At 50.3% G+C, this 14,000-nt stretch overlaps 1 protein-coding gene across 1 annotated transcript in view; it reads right to left on the bottom strand.

Moving 5' to 3' along the window:
* Window positions 1-10,780: 10,780 nt before the first annotated feature.
* The window catches only part of TMEM132E (transmembrane protein 132E), a 201,714-nt gene continuing 198,494 nt past the window's right edge, over window positions 10,781-14,000 (bottom strand). Inside the window, exon 9 of the mRNA XM_060259121.1 lies at window positions 10,781-13,422. Coding sequence (XP_060115104.1) covers window positions 12,388-13,422 — 1,035 coding nt within the window. The 3' untranslated portion in view covers window positions 10,781-12,387. The remainder of the gene's footprint in view (window positions 13,423-14,000) is intronic.

The following is a 14,000-nucleotide window of genomic DNA, read 5'->3' as shown; positions in this document are numbered from 1 at the left end:
TATTACTTCCTAACCTCTCCCTTCCCGTTTGGTGCAGTGGTTAAGTCCACGGATTCTTACCTGGGAGAACCGGGTTTGATTCCCCCACTCCTCCACTTGCACCTGCTGGAATGGCCTTGGGTCAGCCATAGCTATCACAGGTCCTTGAAAGGGCAGCTGCTGTGAGAGCCCTCACAGCCCCACCCACCTCACAGGGTGTCTGTTGTGGGGGAGGAAGATAAAAGAGATTGTACGCAGCTCTGAGTCTCTGATTCAGAGAGAAGGGTGGGGTATAAATCTGCAGTCTTCTTCTTCTTCTTCCTGTGCAACCTCAGATTCTGAAAGGGAGAGGGGAGTCCATCTGTTGCACGGTTGGGGATTCCAAGTCTTCCTTTTTACTTCCTTTGGACGCTGCTTGTACATTCACCAAGAGACCTCAATGTGGTGAGCATGCAAAGTTGTCCTGATTCAGTGTGGTGGAATAGTTAAGACTGTTGGACAGGGAACAGGAGACCCCTATTCAAGTCCTGACTCAGGGCTCAAACGTGCAAGATGATGATCGCTTTTGTTCTGTCCAGAGAATGCAAACTGCAGACTCCTGCAGCCTCATTTTGCTTTGGGACATACAGGGAAGGGAAAGGGAGGTTTAACTCTTCAACCTCCACTTGATTTTGCTAGTAAAACCGGGCTGCTTGCTTTGAGTTTCTTGTGTTGTTTTTGTTTGTTTTAGCATTTGGAAGGGAGAAGTGTCCATTTTTATAGGGAATATTTTCTTTCCTGAAATGCTAACATTAGCACAGGAGAGCCAGCCATCTCACACGGGTGAGCTGGATAAAATGGATGAACCTGAAGTCTTTGGAGGAAGGGTGAGATAAGAACATGATAAACATTTGGTTCCCCTTTACATTCTACCTGCCTACAGCTCAGCTGTGAACATTTGATATTGAACTTTCATTGCTGCTTTGGATCCCAACTGTGGGACGAGAAGCCACCATTAAAAGCTAATATTAAGCTGTTAGTCCCTTCAGACTGGCAGAAGCTTTCATGGTGTAGCCAGTTTGGTGTAGTGGTTAAGTGCATGGACTCTTACCTTGGAGAACTGGATTTGATTCCCCAGTCCTCCATCTGCATTTGCTGGAATGGCCTTGGGTCGGCCATAGCTCTTGTAAGAATTGTCCTTGAAAGGGCAGCTTCTGTGAGCTTTCTTATCCCCACCCACCTCACAGGGTGTCTGTTGTGGGGGAAGAAGATAAAAGAGATTGTAAGCCACTCTGATTCAGAAAGGAGGGTGGGGTATAAATCTGCGGTCTTCTTCTAAAGCGGGAAAGGTGTTTCCTAATACCTTATCCCGTTTAAAGAGAGATGTTGGCCACTGAGCAAGCCCTTTGCATGTAGCAGAGTCTGCCATCTTCCAATATGCCCATCAGACCTGTCTTGTGGGCCTCCTTGATGCAGTAGCTTGTGGAATCCACCAGCACAGCGCCATCTAGTTGTCATGCTGTGCAGGGTCCCTTGACTTTTCCATTTACCAGTTTGTTTTTATTTAAGAAAAAAAATCAACAAAGTGATTGGTAAATTTCAAGAGAAAGAGAGTACATTGTCCACTGGTTGCCAGGGACTACTGTAACTCCTGGTTCTGCCCGGCCCCATGTTCTGCTACTCAGCACCTATGGGTAGCAACAGGTTCAACAAAGCCCACTCCCTCTGGGGTCATGTTTGTGGATGGGTACCCACCCCACAGTGCTCTGATCCAAAGAGCAAAAAGAGGGATATATAAAAAAGACTTCTGTTCCATGTGGGAATGTTCATTACCATTTTAGGATGCAAAAAAGATCACTTGACTAGGGGTGTGCATTCGGTTCGGCTGAACCGCATAGAGCACCGAATCACCCCTGATTCGGAAGTATATTGCACTGTATACTTCTGAATCCAATTCGGACTCATTATACGGGAACCGTATAGGGCTCCCCATATACTTCCGTATAGATATTCGGAAATATATGGAAGTCAATGGAAAAGGCGGGAAAGGGGCTTCTGCAGCCTCGGGGGAGCTGCTTGTCTCCTTTCCTGCCTTTGGAAGCCTTTTCCTGCCTCTCCCATAGCCTCCCTGGGATGAGGGAGGGGGAGGGGGATAGGAGCCCCAGCAGCCAATTGAAAGCATGCATTGCAAATGCATGCTTTGCAGGGCTCTTGTTTAGCTGATGGCTGGGCTAATCCCTCAGCCATCAGCAACACTGTTGTTCTTTTATTCTTTTATTTACTTGGGTATCCAAGTAAACAGTGTTATCTGGCCAATCACAGAGCAGTGCTATTTTTTGAAACTCCATTTCCATTGCTGTTGTGTTGGTGTGAGAGAGCAATTGTGCTGTGCTGGCCCTTGGCTTCAGCTGCTGCTGCTCTCTCTCAGCCTTGCCTGACCTGCCAGACAGTGCCTGGAGAAGAGAAGACGTCTAAGGTAAGACAGTCTTGGGGTTCTTGTTTTTATTTTAGTTAGTAAAAGGACTTTTTAAGACTCAGAGTCCCTTTACTTATCAAGATTTGGGTGGGTACTGGGTAGCTTATTTGGGGTTAGGGGGTTCTGCTGGGGGTGGGTGCCAGGGGTGGGGTGGGGGGGTTGCCAATTTGCCCGTATCTTACTTTAGTGAGAGGACGTTTAAAAGTGCAGTGTCCTTTTACTTTTCTTGATTTGGGTGGCTTGGATTTCTTGGGGTTAGGGTGAAGGGGGTTTTTTTGGGGGGGAGGGGTTGGTAAAGTTCCTGTATTGTTAAAAGTTAAGTTTTTTACTGTTTTAAAAGGAGTCTGTGTTTGATTTGTTGCTGCTGTGTTGTGCTGCTGTTGTTTCTTTTCTCTTCTGGTTCTGGTTCTTGGGGGGGGGCTGTTTGGCCTAATTTTTATTGTTTAAAAGGCCACTTTTTTAACAGTTGAGTTTGTTGGCCTTCTGTTTGTATCTATTCTCTATTGTTGCAGGTTTTGCATCCTCCTGTTCTGGTTTTAGGGGTGGGGTGTTGTTGACTGATTTGGCCTGAGGTTTCTTATTGGTGAAAAGGCCACCTTTTTAACAGTCGAGTTTCTTGGCCTTCTTCTGTTGTCCCTTTTCCTGGTTCTGGGGGTTTTTTTTTGGGGGGGGGGTTGATTTGTTGCTGCTGTCTGTGTTGTGTTGCTGTTGTTCCTTTTCTCTTCTGGTTCTTGGGGGAGGGGCTGTTTGGTCTAACTTTCATTGTTTAAAAGGCCACTTTTTTAACAGTTGTGTTTGTTGGCCTTTTGTTTGGATCTATTGTTGCAGGTTTTGCAACGTCTTGTTCTGGTTTTTGGGGGGGGGGGGGGAGGTATTGTTGACTGATTTGGCCTGAGGTCTCTTATTGGTGAAAAGGCCACTTTTTTAACAGTTGAGTTTCTTGGCCTTCTCCTTTTGTCCCTTTTTCTGGTTCTGGGTTTGTGGGGGGGGGGGAGGTTAAAACTTAAAAGTTAAGCTTCTTTCTGTAACGTTTTGGTTTTTTTAAGTTACCTCTGGTTGGTGTGAGAGGGTTGGTGTGTGGGCTGTGTGGGGTGGGGTTTTTATAGAGTTGTTTTTGGAGTCTGAGGCTGCTTTCGGTTTGCCTAGGGCCAATAAATAGGCTGCCCCACTAACAAGAGTGTTTTTAGAGATTGTGTTTTTTGAAATTTAAAAACGAATTAATCCAGTTTAGGGCTTTATCTTATTTCAAAATTCAACTAGGCCACATAGGGGCGATGATTTTATGTTTCTCATAAAAGGCAGCGTGACTACTAGGCCACATCAGGCTCCCTTTTAAAGAGACTAGGGTTGCAGTGCAGCTTGCTTTCAGTCACTGAAAGCTGGTGCATCTTTAGATTTCCATAGCATAAACCACAGCTTCTCTCAAGTTATAGGGGACACCTGATTTCTAGTTTGCAAGGAAACCCGGTTTGTCCCAGGATCTACTTAGGAGAAATTTCACTAGGAGGATATAACAAGGATTGCCTTCATCTCAAGGTAGCCTTTTAAAAAGTGTAGCCAGGTAGAGGCAGAATCACCTAGTCTCCTAAACTTTACCAGATCACTACTACCCCAACCCAAAGAAGGACAGGTTAGGGACCAAAGAAACAAGTTTTGGTGGGAGGGTTTTTAAAAAGAAGCCAGGGCACCTGTTGGTTCAGGGCACAGTGCAGTGAGTTAGGTTTGTAAAGAAAACCCACTCTCAGTTCAGGTTGTGTGAGACTGGCCAAGGGTGACATGAGTGACAGGCAGCAGAAGAGGGGCCCTGGGGGCAAGGCCAAGGGGAGGGGGAGGACCCAGGTCTCCCCCCCACCTGTGCGTAGGGCCACTCCACAGCCGCCTTCCAGCACTCCAACCTCTGGCCGGAGTGTGATGAAGAAGAAGGCCCGCCTTGGGCCCTTCATCGAGGCTGCTGCAGGGGCGCCCCCAGCAGAGGTGCCATTAGGTGCTGGCACTGAGCAGGGGTCTACTGCTCGGGCAGTCTCTCCTCCAGCTGATGTCGCTCGGCCTCAGCAGCTGGAGGAGGGGCAGCAAGAGCAGCCCTCCTTGGAGATGAGCTTTGGGGACAGTTTTCTGTCCAAAACAATCACCCCAAGGAGGGTGCAGAGTGTCGTGCAGGACCCCCCTTCTTCGGTTCCTTCGGGCACCAGCAGTCCTTCAGGGGATGGCCAGGAGGGGAGGCTGCATGGGGTGGAGGGGGAAGAGCTGGAGGCACCCAAGGTGCCTCCATCTCCACCCACTTCCCCCCAGCAGCCAGCCCCTCCTGCCACCCCAAGACACGATGTGTCTGCCCCAAGCCCCTCAAAGGAGGTGGCTCCAGACACCAAAGCTGCCAGTCAGCTTGGGCATCCGTATACCTCCAAAGTCTGGAAGCATTTCCGACTTATGGAGGATCCACGCTATGCGCAGTGCCAGCTGTGCAGGGCCCAGATCAGTAGTGGGTGGGACCCTGCCCACCTGATTCCGGGGGGGGGGGGGGAATGCAGAACCACCTGCGGAAGCACCACCTGGGGGTGCTTCTTAAGGGGGAGAAGCAGGCTGGTGCTGGGGTGCCCAAGTGGACAACATCACCCAGCCAGGAGGAGGTCCGCCTCATCACGACTACGTCCGGAGCTCTCCAGGAGCGTTCTGTGGGAGTACAGGAACGCCAGGCATCTCTGCCTGAGATGTTTGGTAGGGGTTGCACCTGTGTGCCAAGAGGGGGAATCAAGTAAAGCAGGAGGGTGATCACCTGGAACCTCACCAGGTCAATAGCCCAAGGGCTTCCATTTTCAGTGGTTGAGAATCCTGGGGTGCTAGGGTTGCTCGAGTACCTGGCGCCCTGGTACAAAGTTCCTGCTAGAACCACCCTTAGCAGGACCATTGTGCCAGCTGTTTTCAGGGCGACCAGATCTGTGGTGAAAAAGCATTTGTCCTGTGCTGCCAGGGGGTGTGTGCATTTCACCTCAGATATCTGGAGCTCCCAACATGCGTTCGAGGGGTATCTCTCCCTGACTGCGCATTGCTGGCAACCCAGTGAGCTGCAGGGTGGGGGTGGCACTGGTAGTAGCGGCAGGCAGGGTCAGGGCCGCCAGGCCGGCTATCGCTGGGCCTTGATGCACGCCGAAGCAGTCAACGCGCCGCACATGGTGGACACTCTCAGAGCCATCCTCTCACGGCAGTAAGAGGGCTGGGTAGGCAGCGGGGACGTTGCCATGGGCTTCGTGGTGACTGATGGTGGCTCCAACATCAAGGTGGCTGTCCAGCGTCAGGGCCTACAATGCCTTCCTTGTGTGGTTCACCTTCTCCACCTCGTGGTTAAGAATGCATTGGGCCAGACGAAAAGCCAGGATCGTCGGTATCTAGCCACAACCCACGAATACTGACTTCTGCTCCAGAAGTGTCGACACATCACGGGTCACTTCTCACGCAGCAATACGGACTCATATCTGCTGCGTGAGAAACAGACACTGACAGGCGTGCCAGGGCACCGCCTGATCGGTGACGTTAGCACACGCTGGAACTCCACCTGTGCCATGCTAGAGAGCATGGTGGAGCAGAGAGCAACCCTCGATGCCTTTGTCTCTGAGACGAGGGTCTTTCAGGATGAGAACTGTCTCACCCATGAGGATTGGGTGGTCATTTCTCAGACTGTGGAGGTTCTTGTGCCCTTCAAGACCCACACAGAAATGCTCTCATCTGACACAGCGAGCATCGCACTGGTCGTCCCCATGGTCCACATTGCCTGTTTCTAGTGCCAGTTCAAGGCCGTGCAGACGTTCTTCCAATGGTGCGTAGCCTGGTTGTTAGGCTAAGGAAGGGCTTGAGACCCGCTTTCAGACTTTCACCCAGGATAAGGTCTACATGATGGCGACCATGTTAGACCCGTGCCTTAAGGGCACAGTTGCTGAACGGGCCAATGAGCTCGATCGCTGGGGAGATGAGCTCTCCCAGAAGGTCGAGCGCTGCAGTCAGGGGGCCCAGTGCTGGTAACTGAGGAGGAGGGGGGTGGAAGCAGCTCATCTGCCGCTTCCACTACTGTTCATCCCCAATCTCCTTGGTTAGGCATTGCTTCCCGCCAGACTCATACCACAAAGAGTCCTGAGATGACACTCATCGGGCGGCTCGTTGGCCCCTCTGGGAGTGGTAGGCCCCTGGAAGCGAAGACGGGTGCTGCGATGGTGAGGGACTATCTTTTGGAGCCCAACAAGTTGCAGGAAACGTCTCCATTGGACTACTGGGTCACAAAGGAGGGGGTCTGGCCGGCCCTCTCCTCTGTGGCCAAGGCGTTCCTCTCATGCCCACTGATGAGCGTGCAGAGCGAGCATGTCTTTTCGCATATGGGTGACATTGTCTGCCCACATCGCAATCGCCTGCAACCCTGGGCAGTTGAGCAGTTGGTCTTCCTGAAGGTCAACATGCCTCTGTTCGGCTCCCCGAATGTAGACTTTGAGAGTGAATGAAGTGAGCACCTACTCGGGCCTGCATCCTCTCTTGGCCCGCGCTTGGAAGGTGGTTGTAAAACGCTCTCCCACTAAACAGACTAGAGTCCAAAGACAACCCAAAAACTCACTCACAAATTGATTGGCAGTGCACCCCCCCCCACCCCTCACCCATCCCCAAACCAAAAGTGAATTCTGATTTAAAAATTGCAAAGAAATCCAAATTTCCCCAGTCCCCATCCCCACATGCCTAATAATACTGAAAGGGGCATTGCAGCCCCCAACTGTAACCGACAGCACCCACAGACCCAGCCCAGATAACCCAGTTTTTTTTTCAGGGGCAGGAGGAAGAAAGAGGGAGGTGCCAGTGATGATGACAGGCAGCCAGCAGCCATACCAATGCTGAGGTCCCTCTAATGGGACAGTGATGCTGATGTGTTGCTGCTGAGCTGAGAGAGAAGGAATGGTTCCCTTCCTCCCTCCTAGTGATCTTTCTCATTTGGGGTGCAATTCCGGCTCACCTCCTCGTGGTGCACCCTGGGTAACACAAAAGAGCCTGGACAAGCCAACCATCCATCACTCAAGGTAAGTCTAAATGCTTCTTGCATTGTGTCAGATACAGAATGATGTGGAGCTAGGTGTGGTGGTCCACCGCTTCTGTTGTTTGAGAGTTGTGTTGTTTGGGGCAGGGCTGGAGAGATGGCATCTGTAGATTGTGTGTGAAAAAGCGAAAGAGTATTGGAAGATGATACAACAAGAAATCTCCAAAATATTGGGTTACGACTTTAAGAAAATTGCAGAGACATTTTTGCTCGGATTACAATTAGAAAAATATCTGCAGAGCAGACCTTGAGCAGATTGTGTTTTGTGTGGCAGTGACATTGGTAACTGGGTTTATATTGGTTCCAGGCCAGCAGGGTTCATAGAGTAGATAGATGAATGTAGTGCTTTTGGGTCCTATAGAGATTCTCTGGTGTGAAGTTAGGTTTGGCTTTGGGTGCCCCAGGAATTGGACCCCCTGGTCCAATTTTTTTTTGGCCTTGTGGGTTTTGTGTGGGACACTGCCCTGAAGCTGCACAGCAGTTTGAGGGGCTCTCCTCAAAACCTCCTGCCCCCCAGAGCCACTTTTCCCACGACAATTACAGTGAGGAAGTGGCTCTAATTGGTTTTGTCTCACCATTGGGAGCAATGTTCCTTTTGGGGTGCCCACAGATGGTGCAGTCTTTTTGGGCCAGGGGGGTTTCATGCTGGGGAGTCCCCTGAAGCTGCCCTGCAGTTTTGGGGCCTCTCCCTCAAACCCCCCTTTGGCCAGAGCCACTTTCCCCACAGCAATTAGTGGAGGAAGTGGCTAATTGGGCTTTCCCCGTCATTGTTGGCAATGGGCCTTTTGGGGAGCCCAAAGACAGGGACCCCCTGGCCCAATCTTTTTGGGACTTGGGAGGTTTGTAGGGGAGAGTCCCCTGCAGGTTTCCTGCAGTTTTTGGGGCTCTCCCTCAAACCCCTGCCCCCCAGTAGTCTCTAATTATGCCCTATGTTGCCATTGATTTCAATGGCCCATAGGGTATAATGATGGAATAGGGGCACCCTCTTTGGGTGCCCCTGGAATGGGACCCCATGGCCCAATCTTTTTGGGACTTGGGGGATTTATAGGGGAAAGTCCCCTGCAAATTTGGGGGTTCTCCCTCAAACCCCCTCTCCTCCAGGTGGCTTTCAATATACCCTATTTTCCATTGATTTCAATGGTCATAGGGTATAATGGGGCCGTGTATTCAGAAATAGCCGCGCATCTACCGTATATGTGGCTATTCCGATTACTGTAATAGGAAATACACGGTATTCCGTATTTTTGGCCCCATGTATTTCCGAATCAGTGTAATTCCGAATTTTGGGGGGGTTTTGCACACCCCTACACTCGACCTATGTTACTTGAGGGCAGCTCTGTAAATTCATCAGAATCACATGATGCCTCTCTCTTCCTGGATTGTACTACTTTAAACTGCAGGCAGGGGGTAGGCGAGGAGCGTGACTTCAGATGCTCCCCTTGCTTAATACCCCCAGTAGGGCATTGGGATAACTAATAAGCCTGGAACTGTTCTTCATGGCATGGAGTCTTTGTACATGCAGGGAGAGGCCTGGTGTATCTGGAAGGCCACAGTGGTACAACCCAGGAAAAGCCATCCTATATAATCTCGCTGTATGAAGACGACCAGCAGTGACCTGATAAAGAGGAGGAGCACAGAGGTGGGGGGAGCTTTGCCAAAGGGGAAATAGGGTGATGATGATGCAAAGAAAGAAGACAGGCTGCTGACACCCTGAAACCTGGGTTGGGGTTGCAGCGAACACTTCTATAGAGCCCGATGTTCACACTGAAGTGAGAAGCTTAATGCTGTGATTATAGAATGTAGAACGGGGTTCCTAAATAATTGAGCTGTTAAACTGAAGAAAGAATTGAAACGTCATCAAAATCTAGAGATACGTCTTTTTTAAGAAAGTGGCTACGTTGAAGCTACGTTCCTCAAAAGCACCCGCTTTGTGAATTCCAGTTGGACTATTTCCAAGTTTGGACATATCTATTCATTTGGGGACAGGGGTTTCTGTTACTTTAAAAGGTCGTAGCACGCTGACCTTTATCATTATTGTATTTATTATGTGGTATACACAATTCTTGTAATATATATTTTTGCAAACTGAAAGATGTATTGCTTAGTGGGTTTGATCATTCTAACACTTTTATAGAGGCTGGACTGGAGCAGGGTTTTTTTTTTTTAGCAGGAACGCAGTTCCGGCTGGCTTGGTGTCAGGGGGTGTGGCCTAATATGCAAATGAGGTTCTGCTGGGCTTTTTCTACAAAAAGTCCTACGCAAAACAATGGTGACATCAGGAGGTGTGGCCTAATATGTAAATGAGTTCCTGCTGGGCTTTTTCTACAAAAAAGCCCTGGGCTGGAGTAACACTTAGGGAGAGCACAATTAGAATCATACTTAGAATGAACCTCCAAAGTTATCTAGTCTTAATCCTCTGCACAATGCAGGAAATTCACAAATACCTTCCCCCCACCCCCCACCCCACACATACTCCCAGTGACCCCTGTTTCATGTCCCACAGGGGGATCTACGGTTGTGGCCCATAGTTCACAACAGTGTGGACAAAGCCAGAAACAAGATACCAGGCTTATGTAGTTATTTGGACACACCAAAGGGCACCAATTTCTTTGCTTTAGATAAACAACGGATAGGGTTGTCAGCCTCCAGGTGATAGCTGGAGATCACCTGGGATTACAACTGTCTCCAGGAGACAGAGATCAGTTCCCCTGGATAAAACTGGAAGGTGAGATCTATGGCATTCTACCTCACTGAAGTCCCTCCCCTCCCCCAAAAAATCTCCAGATACTTCCCAATCCAGATCTGACAATTCTAAGCATATTTGTTTACCCCACAGTGATAACAGCATTGAAATAACAGCTATAGATGCACAGAGTTTGGCCTTAAAATAAACGGAGTTGGATCCAGTCAACTTTTTTCATCCAGTTTTGTTCTACTCCCTTTCTTACTACAGCTTTGGTCAAATGTAGATTTTGATCATGCAGGTCCCATGATTCCGAGCCTCATTTACAGTGGTCAAAACGGACACCTCCCCCCTCCCCCGCAGTCTCTTTTTTCACCAGTGGGAAAACTGGTTGGATCCATCCCATTACTGCTGGCTATTTAACCCCCAAGAGGGGAATTTTAAACTTGGCTGAGAATTGCCTCTTCCATCCCTCCCTCAGACTGAAATCGCATGGAGGGTACCTCGATCTTGTCCCCCTAGTGATACAGCACCCTTTGATCTACGTGCATGACCCAGTGCTAGAACGTGGAGCAAGACACACAGGGAAGGGGTGCTCAGATTTTGTTCAAAGAAGCCCTTGTCGATCAAGGCAAGAATCTTTATTGTAACCTGTCATAGGATCAAATGAATAATTTTCATCTGCCCGTGCAAACGCTTCTGCTCCAGGTCGCCAAATCAACGGATCATTAAAAAAGAGAGGGTTGGAACATAAAAAAAAGAGGTTTGGGGAAAAACTAGGATCCTGCAGACAAAGACTGGGCTGTTGTGTTTTTAATCAAGATGTGAAATTAAGCCACCTCTTACACTGATTCACCACGAGTCACAGATTACTTCTGTCCCGATGCCCCTTTTTACCCCATTCTTCCTAGGGTCCCTCTGATGTCTATCTGACCCCAGGCCCCATCCCTTTCCAGCCCCTTGTTTGTAGGTGAATTTCATTCCCCGTATTCCTTTGTAGCTCGACCAATGATTTTTTTGGGGGGGAGGGAGGGGAAGCGAGAGGTGTGAGATAAAGACAGGCAGTTTTGGAATCTTGATAAGAAACGTGTTTCTATCAACTAGGAACATGGATAAGCAGGAGCTGTGAGAAACAGCTGCTCACAGTGCCACTGATTGGTGGGAAGCAAACAAACCACCAATAGAAGGGAAGGGGTTATTCCTTGTTAAGAAGGCCATAATACCCTAGAAAAAAGAAAAACAACTGAGATGACGTCTTCCATCTTACTGGAGTCTTGATTTCCTCCCACGTCCCAAATTTGGATCAAGGGTCTATAGGGCTGTGGGGTTCCTGGCCTCCACTCCTGAAATCTGGGCGGCCATGTTGGTTATTGGGCAGATCAACTCAACGCCAGAAGGCCGGGTCTCGGATTATGGGAAAGGCAGTGCAGGCACTAAAGGGGATAGGTGCTGTTTGGAATTGCTAGGGGGTGGTATGGTCTTACCCCCCCACCCCAGCCCTCCACCTTCCCCATGTAGTAACGGAGTTTAAACTTCTTTGTGGGACCCCGGAGGGCACTCTGGTGCAGCCTCAGGGTTGCAACATGGAGCCATCTGCCCTCCCTCCCCCACCCCCCACTTTGCTCCAGCAACAGCAGTCCATGCGAGTTCCACCAGGCTGGGCAGAAATCCCTGAATGTTAATTACGAGTCAATGTTTATTGTGCAAGAAAACAAAAGCTGAAGAATCAAAAGTTTCCCTTTTGGAGATGGCTGACAAAAAGGCAGCGGTGGACGCTGGGAAGGCAGGGACTGAAGTCCCCCGAAGCAGATGCAGGGATTTATTCCATGTTCCAGCCAGTGCCTTGGGCTCCGATTGCCCCATCCTCTGGCCCCAATGGGGCATTGCCAGCCCACCTTTTTTGACACGTGGCTAGGGACACCTCGCACCAGCACCCGGTCTGGCTACGTCCCATCGATACCCCCCTGTAGTTATGGCGCAAGCTGCCCACTGAAGATGGTTTCCTCCGAGTGACAGGAAGTCATCCCATATGATGGGACAGATTCTGTCTCCCTTTGAACATCACTAGGACCGAGGTTGGGCTTGTCCATTTGGAGGGGAACCAGAAGGGGGCCCCCAACAAATGCCAGAGGGGAAATGCAAACTATCCCATCAATTCCCCACGAGAGTGCCCTGTCTGGTGGCCTGTGGAATGGCCCATTGGACCCATTATGCAATCTCTTTGATCCTGTGGATGTAGTTGTGCAGTTCCTCGGGGTCTTGGAGGCCCATGTCTTGACAGACCCACTCCATGTCCTCCTCATCGGCGATGGGGATAGAGTTATAGGCCAGTTCCTCAGAAGGCATGGTGGCAAAAGTGGTGAATTTGACCCGCTTGCGCTTGGAGGTGGGCGAGTTGAGCGGGTCCTCGCTCTGGTCCCTGGTGGAGCCCCCCGAAGAGCCATCCCCCCGCCCATGTACTTGGCTCTGCACGCTGGTTTGCGAGGAGCCGCTGCTGTGGTGGTCACCGTGGCAACAGGTCTGGACGTTCTCCAGCGGGTTGCCTGGACTCTCAGGCTGAGGGGAAAGGTCATTCTGGGCCCGCAACGGTTGCCCATTGCCCAAGAAGACCCAGTGGTGAGAATGGTCCATATTGGTCTGTCCTTCCGGTGGGATCCGCTTGTGCCGGTACTTAAGTACAAAGACTATACAGTTGATGAGGAAGACAAGGATGGCTAAACAGAAGACACCAAGAAGGGCGTACATGCCTATCTCCAGGTCCGTCAGGCCCCGTGTCACCTGTACGTAGCCGGTAGGAATAGTTGGGAACTCCTCCGTGGGGAGAATAACACTAGGCACCCAACTTTCCTGACTGGGTACCAAATGCCACTCCCCCTCCGACCTCGGTGTGGTTCCCGGAGCACCCTTTTCCCGTCCAGGCTTACTGGGCATTTGGACAGGCTCGTAGTCATAGGTGGGCTCCTCCTCAGAGTTGAAATGCACGCGGACGCTGGCCACAGTGGTGGCCAGCACGCTCTTGCGCTTGGTTTTCTGGCAACTCTCACAGATCATGAGCTCGACTTTCACCAGCTCGCCAGACCCCTCGCCTTCAGCCACCACAACCGGGAAGGCCCGATCTGGTGTCACGGAAACCACAGACCTGTCGTGGCTGCTCACGACCAACGTGTAGTCCTTCGGGTCATACAAGGAGAGGGGAGCGGTGGTACCATCGCTGTACGACACCCAAAGACTCAGCAAGGCCTCCTATTAAAAAAAAAGGGGGACAAGATTGTGAGGAACCATCTACCCTTCCACAGCACCCTTCTTTCACCAGTAGCTTGCAAAATGTTGGCTGATCTATCTTGGAGCACTTGTATGCTAGGAAAATCTTCTCTGGCTTATGGCAGATTCTGGGATATATTCAATTCACACTAACCAGCCTATTCTCACTACATACATCTTGTCAAGTCGCAACCGACTTACGGTGACCCCAGCAAGAGGCTTCCAAGGAAAGTGAGAAGCAGAGGCAGTTTGCCACTGCCTGCCTCTTCACAGTCTTCCTTGGTGGGCTCCCATTAAAGTAGCAACCCTGCTTAGCATCCAAGATCTGATGAGATTCAGCTAAACCCTGCTGCTCTCTTCACCCTCCAGTGGTGGTGGGAAGTTCTGCCAAATCACAACCGACTTATGACAACCCTGTAGGGTTTTCAAGGCAAGAGATGAACAGAAGCAGCAGAGGTGGTTTGCCATTGCCTACCTCTGCACAGCAACCCTGGATTTCCTTGGTGAACATAAGAACATAAGAGAATCCATGCTGGATAACACCAATGGCCCATCCAGTC

This window comes from Heteronotia binoei, chromosome 18 (genome assembly GCF_032191835.1).
Source record: "Heteronotia binoei isolate CCM8104 ecotype False Entrance Well chromosome 18, APGP_CSIRO_Hbin_v1, whole genome shotgun sequence".
Lineage (NCBI taxonomy): Eukaryota > Metazoa > Chordata > Lepidosauria > Squamata > Gekkonidae > Heteronotia > Heteronotia binoei.
Note: the sequence above shows the minus strand (reverse complement) of the source record. Positions and strands in the feature narration are given on the sequence as shown.